At 46.4% G+C, this 18,203-nt stretch overlaps 1 protein-coding gene across 1 annotated transcript in view; it reads right to left on the reverse strand.

Annotated features, from left to right (window-relative positions):
• Positions 1-11,005: 11,005 nt before the first annotated feature.
• Positions 11,006-18,203, reverse strand: part of CUNH2orf76 (chromosome unknown C2orf76 homolog) — an 80,426-nt gene continuing 73,228 nt past the window's right edge. The window contains exon 6 of the mRNA XM_058434405.1: positions 11,006-11,074. Coding sequence (XP_058290388.1) covers positions 11,028-11,074 — 47 coding nt within the window. The 3' untranslated portion in view covers positions 11,006-11,027. The remainder of the gene's footprint in view (positions 11,075-18,203) is intronic.

Below are 18,203 nucleotides of genomic sequence, written 5' to 3' on the forward strand. Positions count from 1 at the left end.
GCACCAGCACCATCCTATAAAATCCCCAGGAAGCTGTTTCCCTGCAGTCAGTTCCTGCAGGAACTGTTGCCTTGCAGTCAGTTCCTCTCTTGCTAACCTGTCTGTTGCATCCTTGCAACATATTTGCCTACTTTCTCTAATAAATCTGCCTTTTTTAAACGTACAACTGTCTTGGCAAATTCTTCTTACCGCCCATGCTTCTGGCCCAGATAGTCACTGATCACCTGTAACAAGAACTTTAAATAATCAAGAAACAACTACTGCAAAGCCACCAGGCAGCTGGAGGACAGCACCTGACCCAGGGAGGTATTTGCATCCTTCAGTAAAAGCATGTGAGTTCCAAAGGTAAAGTCAGAAGAGGCCAGGGAAGACTGGGCCTAATAAACACTCCAAACTAACCAGCCCAAGCCCCCATCCAGAACAGAACACCAGCTGGGAACAGACTCCAAATTGAGCACTTCAGGAAAATAGAGAAAAGCAAAAAAGAGAACCCAGACTACAGTAGGGGAGAACGGAATGTAAGTTCTCAGGAAGTGAGGTGCCCTATTTTTAACATACTGAACAAAAACAACAGAAGAGAGTGCTCTACCATTGTGAAATGAGAAAAACTCTTAAATTATGCCTCCTTTCAAAAAGTTCAGGAAATCTAATATTATGTAAACATAAGTAGCAGAAAAGGATTGAAGTCAAATCCCACACGGTTATTCAAAGAAAAAATAAAAAGTAGAATAACATCCCTGCAGACGATAAAAGCATGCCAGAGAAACACACGGGTGAAAACGACAGCCTAATATTTCGACATAAAAGCAAAGGGAAGGGAGGGGAGGGGAGGATGGCACAGCTCATCTGTAGTATTCAGGAATGGGGAGCACAACTGCAAAGAAAAGAGGCGATGAGCACAAAAGCCAGGCTGGCGTTTACTCGTGGAGGAGGGGCGGGGCATTGCACTTGGGAAAGTGAGCCTGGCAGGCTTATGGGGTCAGTCAGCTTCCTTTATGTGGGGATGTTTAAAGGTGTTTATCTTGTAATTTCATTAACCTCTCATTTTGTCTTAGGCTATATATACACGTATATGTATAATGGTGTTTTTTGTTTTTGGTTTTGGTTTGTTTTTGGTTTTTGTTTTTGAGACGGAGTGTCACTCTATCGCCCAGGCTAGAGTGCAATGGCGCGATCTCGGCTCACTGAACCTCCTAGGTTCAAGCGATTCTCCTGCCTCAACCTTCAGAGTAGCTGGGACTACAGGCGCCCACCACCATACCTGGATGATTTTGGTATTCTTAGTAGAGATGGGGTTTCACCATGTCAGCCAGGCTGGTCTCAAACTCCTGACCTCAAGTGATCAGCCTGCCTTGGCCTCCCAAAATGCTAGGATTACAGGCATAAGCCACCGCGCCTGGCCATAATGGTTTCTTTTTTAGCAACTAAATTAGTTTAAAAGAGTATTGATTTCAGTATTGTTCATAACTGCCCCAAACTCCATTGACAGGAGTGCATGAATAAATTGTGCTATTCAGATGATGGCCTGTTATTCAGCAATGAAAATAAATTACCTATTCTTCCAGTGAAACTTAGAGACATGATTATGGAGAGGGAAAAAAACAAGTATTAAAAACCTACATGCTATATGATACCATTTTTATAAGCCTTAGAAACCAAGCAAAAATGAAACAGTATATTATTTAGGAATATATACGTATGTGATTTTTAAAACTATATTTTAAGGAAGCAAGGCTGGCAAACACAAAATTTAGGATAGACTGTATACCATATGATAACATTTTTATAATGCTCAGAAATCAGCAAAAATTAAACAATATTGTTTGGGAATAAGTAGACATGTGATTTTTAAAGCTATTCTTTAAAAAAGCAGGGGAATGAGAAACCCAAAATTCAAGCTGGTTTTTATTTCTAGGGAAGCAAGGAGGATGGGATAGGGGAGCTAGACCCAAGTTTTCTTCCTAGGTCATGTGGTGGGTTCACAGTACACTTTTGATTATCATGTTTCATGATTCACAAATGTGTTTTATATGAAGACTTTATCAGATCTGCACACTTAAGAATATAAATTAAAAATTGAATTCTGTCCATCAGCCATTCATTTGTTCATTCATTCAGTCATGCAACAAATAGGCATTGTGTGCCTGCCCTATGCCAGGCCCTGTGCTAGGTCCTAGGATAGGGCAGTGAGCAGACACCATGGCTGTCCTCTCAAAGATCACACACAGCCTCCCAGGACTTTCTACGCCACTGGTGATGGGGCCAAGTGGGAAGTGGCTTTTTACAAATCTGCAGAGAGCACTATTTACAATAGCAAAGACTTGGAACCAACCCAAAGGCCCATCAATGATAGACTGGATAAAGAAAATGTGGCACATATACACCATGGGATACTATGCAGCCATGAAAAAGAATGAGTCCATGTCCTTCGCAGGGACATGGATGAAGCTGGAAGCCATTATCCTCAGTAAACTAACACAAAAACAGAAAACCAAACACCACATATTCTCACTCATAAGTGGGAGCTGAACAATGAGAACACATGGACACAGGGAGGGGAACATCACACACTGGGGCCTGTCAGGAGTTGGGGGCAAGGGGAGGGAGAGTATTAGGATGAATACATAGTGAATGCAGGGCTTAAAACCCAGATGACAGGTTGATAGATGTGGCAAACCACCATGGCACATGTATACCTATAAACCTTCACATTCTACACATGTATCCCAGAATTTAAAGTAAAAAAAAAAAAACCTGCCGAGAGTAAGAGCCAGGACAATCCATAATCAGGACCTTCCACTTCAGGATAACTAGGAAATACCTTGTTGGTATGACTTGAGGGAGGTAATTTTTAAATTAAGGTAGTTAAGGCAGCCAACAGGAGACAGCAAAAACAGCAGACAGGCACTCCAGGCCGGTGGTTCCCAATACTGCCAATGTTGTTTCCCAAAGAAGTTTTCGTCGTCTTAAGCAATGTGATATGCACATGCATGCAAACATGCACACACGCACACGGGTTATTCGGAGTTTATTTCCTCCCTATGTTTCTGTGTTAGGATCTCCTTTCATTTACGTATTGATAGTGTTGATAGACAGTGGTCGGACTTTGTTACTGTTTAGGGAAGTGTGGTTTGGTTTTTAATGTCCACACTTAGTAAAATAAAGAGCTGCCAAATCCAAATCAATCTCTAAGATTTAAACTCTTCATTATGTAAACGCTGAAGTCTGAGAATCATGGTCCAGAGTCATGTTTGAACCTAGCACTTTCCTTTTTGAGTAGGAGACTGAGGTCACTTTTCTCTTTTTTTTTGAGACAAAGTCTCACTCTTGTCACCCAGGCTGGAGTGCAGTGGCACAATCTCAGCTCACTGCAACCTCCACCTCCCAGGTTCATGCGATTGTCCTGCCTCAGCCTCCTGAGTAGCTGGGATTATAGGTACCCACCACCATGCCTGGCTGATTTTTGTATTTTTAGTAGAGACGGGGTTTCTCCATGTTGGCTAGGCTGGTCTCAAATTCCTGACCTCAGGTGATCCGCCTGCCTCGGCCCCCCAAAGTGCTGGGATTACAGGTGTGAGCCACTGCACCTGGCCTGAGGTCACTTTTCAATACTTGGTTAAGACCTTGCTTGGCCTCAGAAGCAGCCTGGCCTTGACTCCCCGCCCAACACCACCCCCATCCATAGGGCCTGGAGGAGTTCCTCAGCTTATCTCTGAGCAGAGCTGAAAACCACCCTATGGCTGTCACCAAGGTGAAAGGAAAGGACTGGTACCTAATAGCAAAAGCAGCAGTATATGTGTGTGCATGTGTGTATTGTTACAAATACATCTGTTCCGGCAAGGTAGCTCTACCACAGAGTCAACCTGCAGGAATGTTTAGCTGAGACTCCAGAGACCCTGTTGAGAAGTGTGCCCTGTCTGAGGTCAAGTAAGTGCTTAATCCACTAGCTCCTTCCTCCTTGTATCTGCCAGTGTGGCCAGCCACTGCACCCATTTCCATTCACCTCTACCGTATCTGCCATTTCCACCCAGGCTTGGACCTCATTTCTTCATATCAACGTTTCCTTCAAATCTACTCACTGTTTTCCCTGAAAATGTTTGTTTGTTTGTTTGTTTATTTGTTTGGATGTCTCCCAAGCTGGAGTGCAATGGTGCGATCTCAGCTCACTGCAACCTCCGCCTCCCGGGTTCAAGTGATTCTCCTGCCTCAGCCTCCGGAGTAGCTGGAATTACAGGCACCCATGACCACTAATTTTTGTATTTTTAGTAGAGACAGGTTTCGCCATGTTGGCCAGACTGATCTCGAACTCCTGACCTCAGGTGATCCACCCGCCTTGGCCTCCCAAAGTGCTGGGATTACAGGCGTAAGCCACGGCGCCCGGCCTGAAAACATTAATTTTTCATGTTCCCTATGGAGAGGCAGCATAGCACAGAGGTTAAGAACACAAAGTCCAGGCCAGGCATGGGGACTCAGGCCTGTAATCACAGGGATGTGGGAGGCAGGAGGATCGCTGGAGGCCAGGGGTTCAAGACCAGCTTGGGCAACATAGTGAGACCCCATCTCTACAAAAGAATTTTTTAAATATTACTCAAGCTGGTAGTGCACACCTGTAGTTCCAGCTTCTCAGGAGGCTGAGTTGAGAGGATCTCTTGAATCCAGGAGGTCAAGGCTGCAGTGAGCCATGATTGCACCACAGCACTCCGGCCTGACTGACAGCAAGACACTATCTCTAAAGAAAAAAAGGTAAAAAAAAAAAAAAAGAACACAAAATCTAGAGCCACACTGTCAGGGTTTCAGCACCACTTCTACTACTTCCTAACCTGATTTAACCTCCTCTTGCCTCAGTTCCCCCAGCTATAAAATGAGGGTGATTATAGTTTTTACCACATAGGTTTGTAATTAGGTTACGAGAAAAATAAGAGTTTCTCTTTTAACTTAATTTTATTTTTAGCTTTTATTTTAGGTTCGGTGGTACATGTGAAAGTTTGTTACACAGGAAAACTCATGTCATGGGGGTTTGCTGTACAGATTATTTCATCACCCAGGTATTAAGCCCAGTACCCAATAGTTATCTTTTTTGCTCCTCTCCCTCCTCCCAACTTCCACCCTCAAGTAGGCCTCGGTGTCTGTTGTTCCCCTCTTTGTGTCCATGTGTTCTCATCATTTAGCTCCCACTTATAACTGAGGATATGTGGTATTTGGTTTTCTGTTCCAAGAGTTTCTCTTAGGCTGAGGTGGGAGGATCGCTTGAGCCAGGGTGGTCGAGGCTGCAGTGAGCCGCAGTCCCGCCACGGCACTCCAGCCTGGGGTGATAGAGTGAGACCCTACCACAAAGAAAAGAGAGAGAGAGAGAATGAGAATGACAGAGAGAGAGAAAACAGTTTCTCTTTTTAAGGTATTTAAAACAGATCTTCCACAGAGTAAGTGCTATATAAGCGTTTGCTGAATAAACATCCTAACATGAATAGGAAACCGTTATTACTGGCTGTAAGACCTTAAAGCAATTACGACCTCAAAAAAATAAAAACAAAATAATACGATTAAATTCTAGCTAGATTTTTTACCTGCTAAAATGCTTGGTGGAGACCCGCTCTCAAAAGAACAGAGAGAGGGAAGCAAGTGAAGTCTTAAGGATGTGCCATCACCAAACTGAAACCTCTTCCTCACTCAACCAGAAGACCTGAAAGAAAACTGAAGTAACAGTAACTGTCTTACTGCGCTACCCACCCTCAACCATCCCCAGGCCCACTAGGAGCATGTTGTACATGTTCTGGAAAGTTCTGGAAAGGCCATTAAGATATAAAAATTGGTAGCCAGACATGGTGGTGGACGCCTGCAATCCCAGCTACTTGGGAGGCTGAGGCAGGAGAATCGCTTGAACCCGGGAGGTGGAGGTTGCAGGGAGCCGAGATCATGCCACTGCACTCCAGCCTGGGCGACAGAGCCAGGCTCTATCTCAAAGAAAAAAAAAAAAAAGATATAAAAAGTTGGGAAAGTGAGAGGTGTCCTGAGTAGCCCACATACATGAAAAATGAAACCAGGCGATCCTGTGTGGATCTATTTATCACAAACGCCCCTGGGCTGCAAGTGAAATATCTTATACCAATAGGTTGGCTCTGATGCAGGGAGTCTGTTTTCACTTTGAATTGAAGCTCTGCTGTTCATGGCGCTGCCAGGATGGGACTGTCACTCAGCAAGCCTCCTTCCCGTCCTTGGTCTGGGGTGATTCGGCACTTCCCAGTAGGTGACTCCAGGTGATAGCCAACAGCCAGCTTGCTCCTGTTCTCTTTCGCAGGCAGAGCTGGCTCTTAATTTTCATGCATTTATTCTTTAGCCACTTGAGATGCCTGGCTGGAGGGATGGGTAAGAGATTTGGCATCTTGGTGCCTCCAAGCCTCCCGTCCAGCATGGTCCAGGTTCACAAACACCTGTAAAGCGTCCGTCTCTGCCGGCCCTGACGGACAGGGTGAGCACCGGTGCATCCTCCCTCCTAAGAGGATTAAGCAGGGTGTTTGGAAAACAGAGCTGCATCCCTGAAGGGAAGGTGCCACAGAGACATCAACACACGGTTCTGCATAATCAGTTCAACAGCAGAACAACAAAAAGGGGAAGAGAAGATTAAAAAATAATCCAAATGTCATAATACTGAGGAGTGTGATGAAATGGGAAATCGGGTGGAAGAATTAAACCTAGACTCACTAACCACCCCCGCTTCACTCTTCAAAACTCAAGGCTGCGGTGGGAAACAACATGCTCGTCCTTGGGAGACCTCCTCTAAGGCCTTTCTGAAAGATGGATGTCCACTTCTGAGGCTCTGTCTTTGAGGATGGGCACAGGGGAAGCTGTGGCAGTCCAGCCACTCTGCAGGGGTGTCATGAATAATTAGCGGGGTCCTTCACAGTGGAGGGCAGCCCTAGTCTCTCTCCCTCTTCCTTGGTGGGAAGGAAGCCCAGGTCCCTGAGAGACACTGGAGGCTTCGGGCTGGCTGTCAACAGTGGCACCAAGGTGTAGCTCGGAGCAGGGGTGCAGGCGCTTAGCACTCAGCAAGATCTGTGGGCCTCCTCCCTGCCTCCCATTCTTTGTCATGAGCTTGGCAGGGGAAGCTTCCAGTCCGCCTCTCAGCGCTGCACCCCCTCTGCCCACACTCCTGGGCATCCAGCCCAGGGCCTGCCTTGGTGCCAGCTCTGCCCTTCCTGCCTCCTCCTTCCTGCTTTGCCTTCTCCCCCCCTCTCTTCCCCATATCCATTTCTATTTTACAACGGTTCTTTTGGGTTTTTTTTGTTTTTGTTTTTTGTTTTTTTCTTGAGAGGGAGTCTGGCCCTGTTGCCCAGGCTGGAGTACAGTGGCGCCATCTTGGCTCACTGCAACCTCTGCCTCCTGAGTTCAAGTGATTTTCCTGCCCCAGCCTCCCGAGTAACTGAGATTACAGGCACCCGCCACCACGCCCAGCTAATTTTTGTATTTTTAGTAGAGACAGCGTTTCACCATGTTGACCAGCCTGGTCTTGAACTCTTGACCTCAAATAATCCAACCGCCTCAGCCTCTCAAAGTGCTTGGATTACAGGTGTGAGCCACTGCGCCTGGCCCTATTTTACAATATTTAATGACCCAAACTTGAAGATTTTTCCACTTCTCTACACTAGATAATCAAATCAAAAAATCAGATATTAGGCTTTGACGATGGGACTGAATCTTGGAAACTGGAAAGTCCAGTCTCAGGACATCCCGGAAAGTTGAGCACACAAGCAAGCCCCATGCAACTGCGTGATGAAACGGCCCCACACATCCGGGAGCGCAGCCAAGGCGTCCCGTGGCACCTTCCTGGTAGAATCTGGCTTTTCAACTTGCTCACCCATGAGAGGAAAGCGGTTTCAGACATCAGGCTCACCCCTCTCCTAAGCCACACCCTTTTCTCATTCCCAGCTGAGGAACTGAGCCTGAGATACTGAGGTTCCCAACTGCCTCCATGATTCGCCAGCACCCAGCTTCAGTTTCACATCCTCCCAATCGTCATAGCCAGGACAGCATGCCTCACTGACCACGAGGGAATGTCACATCCCGCCTGGCTGAGCCATGCCGCAGACAGGCTCCTGGCTAAGCATTTGGCCGACATCCCAATATTCATTCAATGCTGACACCCTACAAAGGCATAAGTAGCTTAGTTTTGCGGATGATGAAAATAGGACTCAAACTAAACTGTGTACAGTTGTAGGGCTTATTGAGGGCAGAAAACTTCTCCACAGCAGGTCTCTGGCAACCCAGAGCCCCTCCCTGCACTCCTGCGTCCCTGTCACTGCACCCATGGAGCCCGCAAGAGGCCTCAGTGGATCACTGGGCTTGTATAATTTTTATCTGGGTATATATTACCAAATTACCTCCACCCCAAAAATACTGTTCCAGGTTTCCTGTTACTATACAGAAACACTGATGTACATCATCAGCCTGTGTTCATTTTGTATATTCTTCATATAGTGGGTGGGTTGTTTTGGGCTTTTTTTTTTTTTTGCAACCTAAAAGCTAAAATATTTTTCATGTTTAAAACTGAAATACGTATGCATGGACAGGACATTTTTAAAAGTAAATATTTCATGGGTATTTGTCAACAGAATCTTATGGTTGATAATTTTGTAAATGATTTAACACATCATTTCATGTGAATAAATTTAGATTTGAATATCTATAGGTAGCTTAAGGTGAAAAACCTCTAAAATTTGAACCCATATTCTGGGATGGGAGACCTTAGGCAAATTAACCTGTCTGAGCTTCGGTTTTCTCATTTGTAAGAAGGGGATGTAATATCTGTGTTCCATGATCGTGGAGGAGATCCGAGGAGGTCATCTACCAAAAAGCCCCCACCATCCTCACAAAATATCATTACTCTCATCATTTCATTCATAGGTTGACTTAAATAGGGAATACAAATATATTTACATATTCTTATTAAATCTTAAAAAACTGATAATTTATTCAAATCCAAATCATGTATAGATAATAAAATTATCTACTGTGCATAAAACCATTAGAAAAGAAAGACTCAATAACTATCACCTGACATTTTATTTAACATGATATAGTGCGATAGTCTCGGCACAAAGTGACCTTAACTGCTTCCAAATTCCTTCCTTATTTTTCCCGTAACAAATCATACGGTGAAGGAAGACCTTCATCAGGGTCACGCAACTTGGAGGAGCTTCTTGGGGGAAGTGCAGAGGCATCTCTGCGGGCTGTGGAGGAAAAGGCCCCGGAATTGGCCCCAATGGGGCTTTTTCCCAAGAAGATCTGTCCCGTGTCCCTTTTCACGTGTTGGGTCCTCAGTAGCTGGGACCCCATTTTCTCTGTCTGCCGTATCCCACCCCCAACACCTGACCAACTCAAATCAGCACATACATTTTAAACAGGTAGTGGATATCCAACACTGTGTCAGGGCATGGAGAAAATGGAAAAGAAACCGAAATTGTGGTCCTAGTGCTGAGACACAGGTAATCTCATCAAGTAATTTGGGCAGAGGCTGGGTTACCTGGATATTATTACTGGTATCTGAATTTCTTAATACAAGTTCCAGAAAGCCTGGTAACTTTTAGAAGAGTGTATGGTATAGCAAGGAAAGTGAATCCATTCATTCATACATAAATAACAGACCCCTGCATTTACTAACTCCCAATGTGTGCAGGCCATGGAGATGCAACAGTAAGCCTGATCTTCAACCTCAGGGAGAGCCACATCTTTTGGGGAAGGTCAGTATATAAAAAAGCAAGGCCGGCCAGGCGCAGTGGCTCACACCTGTAATCCCAGCACTTTGGGAGGCCGAGGCGGGCGGATCACGAGGTCAAGAGATCGAGACCATCCTGGCCAACATGGTGAAACCCCGTTTCTACTAAAAATACAAAAATTAGGTGGGCGTGGTGGCGGGCAGCTGTAGTCCCAGCTACTTGGGAGGCTAAGACAGGAGAATTGCTTGAACCCAGGAGGTGGATGTTGCAGTGAGCCGAGATTGTGCCACTGTGCTCCAGCCTGGCGACAGAGCGGGACTCCATCTCAAAAAGGAAAAAAAAACAAGGCCACAGTGTGATCAGTGCTCCAGAGGACTGGCCAGGACACAGCAGGATGAAAAGGAGAGCAGGGTCGAGTCTCCTAGCTGTGAAGTGCTGGGAAGGTGGGATGGAAAGGACCTTAGGGACAAGATGGTCCTTGGCTGTGCCTCCCAGGATAAACACTAGTCTGGTGGGATACTCAGAGACCAGAATGGGAAGTCTGAGGAAGTGGCAGCATGGTGTGCCCAGAGAGAACAGGGTAAGGGGATAGGGGAGAGCTGGGGGAGACAGGAGGGGGTGCCAAATTCCATAGCTGGAGGAGAAGCTGGAGATGTAGCCAGAGATCAAACCAAGGAAGCCCCACTATGCCATGCCAGAGTGCGCACGTGCTTCAGAAGGAAACAAGGACGCATCCGATGGTTCTAAACAGGGAGGGATACAGCAGTCAGACTTGCATTTTTAAAAGATCACTCTGGCAGCGGCATGAAGGATGGACTCAGCAGATGAGAGTCTGCAGGGAAGAACACCAGACGGGAAAGTGTCTCCGCGGTCAGGATGAGAAATGATGAGGCCCAAAGCAGGGCAGTGGCAATGGGAAGGGAAGGGGAGGCCGTTCTCATGAGAGGTTCATTCTGGCAATTCTGAGCTGACTCCTGTTGAGGAGGTATCGGCAAGTAGTGAAAGGCAAAGAAGGGTATCACTTGCTTCAGCTACAGACTGGGAATTTCTTCCTAGTACCCCCAGTGAGCGTAAGAACCTTCCTTCACCGTGAAGTCCCTCCTAATGGTTGGTTCTGGCAGGCTCCATCACTTAGGAGCTGGGAAACCTCGGGCAGGTCACTTTACCTCCAAGTGCCCCTTCCCCATCTGTGAGACGCAGATAACTTGTACCTACCTCACAGGGGTTGCGAGCAGTAGTGAGTAAATATCTGCAAAGTGCTTTAGTGAGGCCTGGAAGGGCAAGCACTTGATAAGTGCTGGCTGTTTTATGCCTGGCTCAGTCTTGCTTCTGATGGCTTGTCCTGCAGAGCTTGTTGCACCTTGCTGGAAAAATACTTGAAATTTTGAAATACGGCTTGTCACATATGCAACATCTACATAATGGAAGTGCCCACCAGCCAGAAACCAGGCAACTATCACACCTCAGTCCCCACCAGCTCACCATCATAGGTTCCCATGTACGTACATGCACACTGCCCAAGACCCTCTCCCACAACCCCACCACAAGGGCCTCTGCCCTCAAGTATACAACTTCAGAGGGTTATTTGAAAGGAGGGCTAATAACATGTTTTTTTAATAAGACATCACACATATATATTTCTAAGATGGGAAGTCTCTGTTTTTGGTGAGAACAACAAAGGAGAATATGACATTGAAGATCTGTGAAGGAGACATGATGTTTGTTCAAAGACACTGAGGCTCTTTCTTGATTACTTGAGTTTTTTTTAGGGAAGAAGTTTTAACCGACATGAAGTTCTGGTTATGAAGGAAATTCTAGAAGACAACACATCTTCTCTCCTTACTCCTGAAGGAAGAGGTTAGATTTGGACACAACTGTGTGTGTTTTAAATAAAATGGCATTGTTCTTACTTAAATTCCAATTTCTTATAATATTAGAGTTGGTCTTCAGTTAGTTAATTGTGTTGGGAGAGTGATTTGGACCATACACATTACCCTCAAATATTCAAAAATGAAGGCCCAAATTTACCTATGGTGACAGAAATCACAGCAGTGGTGGCTGATGACAGAGGGCAGTGGTGGGTGATGACAGAGGGGCAGAGAGGGGACTGTGATGGCACAAAGGAGGTTTTGGGGGCAGTGGGCATGTTCTGCGTCTTGACTTAGATGTGGGTCATGCACTTGTCAAAACCCAAAGAACTTCATGTCTAAGATCTTTGCATTTCACCATCTGTAAATTATACTTCAATTTTTTTTTTTTTTTTTTTTTGAGATGGAGTCTCACTCTGTCGCCCAGGCTGGAGTGCAGTGGTGCCATCTCAGCTCACTGCAAGCTCCACCTTCTGGGTTCACACCATTCTCGTGCCTCAGCCTCCCAAGTAGCTGGGACTACAGGTGCCCGCCACCACGTCCAGCTAATTTTTTGTATTTTTAGTAGAGAAGGGGTTTCACCATGGTCTCATCTCCTGACCTCATGATCCGCCCACCTCGGCATTCCAAAGTGCTGGGATTACAGTCTACTTCAATTTTAAAAAAGAAAGGGAGAGAGCAAGCAAGCAGATTTCCAAAGTTAAACATGAGAGGCTGATCTATTCATTTACATCATCTCCTCTGAAAACCCCATTAAGATGGGAGTAAGGGGTAATACAAACATAAACTCATGAAGACAAAGAGACCCAGAGAGAAGACATCGAGGACAAGAAAGTTGATCCAAGCTTTGAAGGTGAGAAGTGGACAGAGGGGTGGAATTCTCAGAGCAGAGAAAGCTCCAACCCCAATGCTGGCAGAAAGCACCATCCACCAGAAGCTAGACGCTCACCCTCAGAAGCTGGGAGCTGCAGGCCTCGCTTGGGCCAGAGACTGGAGAAGGGGCACTCACCTGCTTAGGGTCAGCTATTCCCCTCTGAAGACAAGTCACCTCCCCAGAACCAGACACGTGGCAATGGTAGAACCCACAAGCTCCATCCCCTCAGCCTTGGTGAGTCACTCCAGCCCCCAGCCTCCTCTCCCTCTCTTGTACCTCAAGCCTTCTAGCAAAATTTCCCTGACTCTCGAAGGCTTTCAGGGAAGACCAAAATAATCTGTCTTCAAGCTGCTCCGCTTTCAAGTGTACAAGCAACCCTGGGCCAAGACACTGAAAAACCCAACACGTTGGAAAGAGAGGAAGAGAGAATACAGAGAGAATTGCTGGCTCTAGAAACTACTCTGTCCCTTTGACTTGGAGCCCGAGGAAGGCCAGTTACCAGGACCTTTGCAGGCAGGTCCCAACGCATTTCTAGCAAACACGGGGCCTTAAGGCTGCAGAATGTGTGCTAGGTCAGGGGGTCTCACGCAGCCGGGTGTGGACATACTGTACTCTGCCTCAAATCAGCCTTCTTAGGATTCTACTCTCCTGTGGTTTAGCTTCTGTGTTCCATCTTGCACTTAACCAAGTCTCCTTGACATCTTAGTCTGGAAGTGTCTACCAGCTGTGGTGTCTGCATTAAAGCGCAGGGTGGCCGGACGCAGTGGCTCACTCCTGTAATCCTAGCGCTTTGGGAGGCTGACATGGGCAGATCACGCGGTCAAGTGATCGAGACCATCCTGGCCAACACGGTGAAACCCCATCTCTACTAAAAATACAAAAATTAGCTGGGCATGGTGGTACGCGCCTGTAGTCCCAGCTACTTGGGAGGCTGAGGCAGGAGAATCGATTGAACCCAGGAGGCGGAAGTTGCAGTGAGCCGAGATCGTGCCACTGCACTCCAGTCTGGCGACAGAGTGAGACTTCGTCTCAAGGGAAAAAAAAAAGTGCAGGGTGGCTTTGACAGACTGGGGACTGGAATTAGACATCAAGGGGGTCCACAGAGCTATAAAGAGACCCTGCCACTTCAGACCTTGTCTCAGGCCCCACTCGTAGCCCCAACTCAGCCCTCTGCCGGTAATAGTTCTCTGCTGTCAGCCACACCCAGCTAAGCCAGGAAGACAGCCCACAGAGGCACAGCTCTGCACCAGGGCAGACTGGTTTTTATTCTGTCTGCTGCCTTAAAGTGAGATTTCTTAATTTTTAAAATAACCTGGAGACAAACATAGGGTTTTGTACACTATCCGAAGAGTTACTGGCATTGCCTAATTATGTGTCAGAACATTCAGTCTTCAGAAGGGAAGAGGGACATCCCCTCTGCAAAGTAATTCCTGCGTCCCTGCCCCTGCATGGGAGTCACCCTTTGACCCCAAAGCTCCGGGCACTGCTTACAGGCTCACATATGCACAAGCTAAAGGACAGCTTCCAAGCCCCTCCACCAAGCAGAAGAAAGTCTCCCTACAATTGGTTTGAGAAGGAATTTTTTAAGCACCTCACCTGGGCCAAATGGAGGAGGCTGCCTATCAATTGTTGTACTAAGAAGCATTTAACAAAGGAGCCATAGAAACCAGCTCACCACCTTTCAACCCTCAGCTTTAAGGAATCCTCAACAAATATACAGGGACATTTTCCAAAGCGTTGACACATTATTAGTCTTCTTTTTAGAAATGGCTCATCATTAAATAGAGTGGAATAAAAGAAAAAGAAGAAAATAAGACTATAGAGGTAAAACTGACTACAGTTAGGTATTGGCTTTGAAATAATTAAGCATTGACTTTTAAAATAAAATTTTAGGCTGGGAGTGGTGGTTCATGCCTGTAATCCCAGCACTTTGGGAGGCCAAGGTGGGTTGGATCACCTGAGGTAAGAAGTTCGAGACCAACCCGGCCAACATGGCGAAACCCTGTCTCTACTAAAAATACAAAAATTAGCCTGGCATGGTAATGCACGTCTGTAATCCCAGCTACTCAGGAGGCTGAGACAGGAGAATCGCTTGAACCTGGGAGGCGGAGGTTGCAGTGAGCCGAGATCCTGCCACTGCACTCCAGCCTGGGTGACAGAGTGAGACTCCACCTCAAAAAAATAATAAAAATAAAAATAAAATTTTAGGCAGTAGCAATTGCATGGTCGCTTTTGAGCACTAGAACAACATGCCACCCCATCTACAAGCTGATGACTTTGACTTTCAGCTATCAGACGCCAAAGCTGATTTACAGAGGGACAAACCTATTGAACACAGTCCTTAATAAATGACTGACACCTGCTCGGCCTCATCAGTTCCCAGGCCCAGACAGACTCTGCTGCCACCTGGTGGCTGAAGGTGGGCAAAGGCGGACAAGTGCAGAGCCACTCCACCTGACCTGTAGCCTGGACTTCTCTGCATAATGAGGTTCTATTAAAATGGCGGGAAAGGTGTCATACCAGAGGAGAAGCTGCTCGGCAAGATATACAGATGAACGGCTGGGCATTAATTGGCTGGTGCCTGGCAGGTATCTAGAATATTCAAACTACAAAACCTGCCTTTGCAAGATTTTTCTTCCCAGACATTATATTTCCTTGAACAACCTGTGTATCCATTCATTCTACCAACCCACTCCACTCCATCCCACTTGAAGCAAGTTACAGCCAGAGAATAGTGAAAGGGACGGCTTTATCCTTACAGAAAGGACATTTAAAGTGCCGGCTGCTGTTAATGAGCCCATTAGTCCTAATTGGGGAAAATTGCAACCAGAAGAAAGGGGATACGTCAAGGAAACATGTGACAGGTAATGTGCTCAGGGCTGGCTGAATCCAAGGGCAAGGCACCTGGGGAAATGAAATGGGAAGAGAAGGTTCTTGGAAAATAAAAAATGAGTCCTTCCCTGGGTCCAAGAACACTGCTGGGTGGTGTGGTTGGAGCTGACAGGTGGAGGGGGAGAACGGGCAGCAGCCAGACACCCCTGCCTTGTAGGAAGAGGCCTGGCTCCACTGCCTAGCGCTCATGGGGGACGTCCAAACGTCAGTGTCTAAATGTTCTCTCTGCATGATGGGATTAATAGTATTTCTTTGTAAAATAGCAGTGTAACATAAATTATTCCCCAAAACAATATGTTTAGGCAGCACCAAGCTAGGTCACCTTAACAAAGCCAGAGAGAAATTCTGGAAGGTCAGTGTTATCATCCCCACTTAACAGAGTCAGAAACTGAGACCTGGAGAGGCCGAGCAGCTCACCCAAGGTCACACCTCCAAGCTAGCAACAATGCCTGTGTTCTTCCAACCCGGGGCTGCCTATGTCAAAGCTGAGCTTTCTCCTCCCACTCATGCTTGCCTAAAGCAAACACAGAAAGACAAATATTCCAATATATGCAAAAGTGCACCATTTGCCTTTTCCAATTTGTATAATTTTAAATGTCACCACAAGTTCACTTCTAGGTCACTTTTAAAACCAGCAACTTTGCTTTAAGGCAAGTGGGGGAAAAAACTCTGCCTTAATCTGTACAGTTGTACAATCCACTGTTCAGTTTTCTACTCAGTTTTCCAGGGAACAGTTCAAACAGAAACAAATGACAATCTAGGACACTTATCTTGCCTATTGTGACTAACCACCACAGCGTTTGAGTTTTTTTTTTTTTTTTTGCAGCTGGTAAAAAAGCCCTCACAGGAGACTCAGTACCGCCTCCGGGCATACATGGAGCCGAGTGGCAGAAAAGAACTGTCAGCCGCATGAAAATGCAAATGCAGCAGTGACCCGAGTCAGACCCACAAAAACAAACTAACTTTCAACACAGGTTTTCATCTCATTTCCTCAACTCCATTTGAAACACATATGCATGCAGGACTGCTGACCAATTATTCCAGAGCTCAGTCTACACCACTTTACACATCTGGATCACTAATTTCAATTAAAGAAACTCCTAGAGAGTGTATTCAATCTACACAGATCTGTTAATACATTGCTATGAGATGAGCTTCAACAATCTGTAAAGTTTCACTTTAACATTCAAATACAATCTTAGGCCAGGTGCAGTGGCTCATGCCTGTCATCCCAGCACTTTGGGAGGCTAAGGCAGGCGGATCACCTGAAGTCAGGAGTTTGAGACCAGCCTGGCCAACATAGTGAAACTCTGCCTCTACTAAAAATACAAAAATTAGCCCATTGTGGTGGCATGCGCCTGTAGTCCCAGCTACTCAGGAGGCTGAGGCAGGAGAATCGCTTGAACCCGGGAGGCAGAGGTTACAGTGAGACGAGATTGTGCCACTGAACTCCAGACTGGGCGACACGATGAGACTCCGTCTCAAAACAAAACAAAACAAACAAACAAACAAAAAACAAATATAATTTTAAAGTCATTCACTCATCCCAGAAACATCCCTGCTGGCCTATGAAGTGCCAGCTACTGTTCTATACATTGGAGACATTCGAATAGCAGAAGATGGAACAGAAAAGGATTTTTAAAAAAGTAAAACAGAGATAGACAAATGAGTTTTGCAAGGGCAAGCATTTGCTATTTTATATAGGATAAGCAGAGAAGGCCTCTTTGATGGCATTTGAGCAGACATCTGACAGAAAGGGAGAGAAACCATGCAAAAAATGTAGAAAAGTCACTGCAGAGGGAAGAGCAAGTGCAAAGGCCCTGGGGCATATGTATGTTTACCAGCTGGCCCTGGGGCATGCATATGTTTGGTGTGCGCCGGGAAGAGGACCAAGGCCAAGGCTCTTTCTCTGAGTAAGGGTTTTGAACTGAGGCATGACAGGATCTGACTCACGTTCTAGAAGAATCGCTGTGATGGCTGGGTGGATAATTGCAGTGGGGCAGGAATGAGAACAGGAAGAATTGTAGTGGGGCAGGAGTGACAGCAAGAAGCCCAGTTGGAAGGAAGATGACTGCAATAGTCCAGGTAAGAATGGTGATGCCTCGGACCCAGTGGTAGTAGTGAAAAAGGTGAGAGGGGCCTGGGCCCTGGATATACTCTGAACGCCTATGGAGCAGACATAACTGGCTGATGGCCTGGGTGTGGGGGTAAAAGAAAAAAGAGATATATATCCAAGGTTTCTGGCCTGAACAAATGGAGGACTGGAGGTCATGTCCTTCAGTGGAGAAGACTGAGCATGGTCCAGCCTCAGAGAGAAAGCTCAGAGGCTCAGCTGGAGTGTGTTATCATCTGAGGCATCTATCAGAGGATACCTATCAGCCACCTCACCAGGGATGGGGAGCACCCAGCAGGGACTCCAGCGGGCAGCTGGGCTGTGGACTGAGATCCGGAGTCTGCAGCATTTCGTTGTTATTTAAAGCTGGGAGCATGCATGAGGTCATCTAGGGAGAAGATATAATTAGAGAAGTCAGAGGACCGAGCCCTGGGGCCTTCTACATTGCAAAGGTTAAGGGATGAGGAAGAACCAGCAAATGAGACGGAGAGGAGTGACCAGTGAAGCCAAGCGAAGCAAGTGTTGGCAAGAAGGGTGTCGGTTCATTCCACGTGTCCAATGCTGCTGAGAGGTGAAGCAATTCCAAGACAGAGAATCCTATTCCTGTGGCAACAGGAACCTTTGGTGACCTTGGCAAAAGCTGTCTCAGCAGAGTGCTGTACGGAAGCCCTCATGGAGGAAAGAGGGTATGGAGAACTCAGTTCAGGAATTTGGCTGTGAAGGGAAGATGGGGTGGCTCTTGTGGT

This window comes from Hylobates moloch, unplaced genomic scaffold (assembly GCF_009828535.3).
Source record: "Hylobates moloch isolate HMO894 unplaced genomic scaffold, HMol_V3 SCAFFOLD_24, whole genome shotgun sequence".
Taxonomy (NCBI): Eukaryota; Metazoa; Chordata; class Mammalia; order Primates; family Hylobatidae; genus Hylobates; species Hylobates moloch.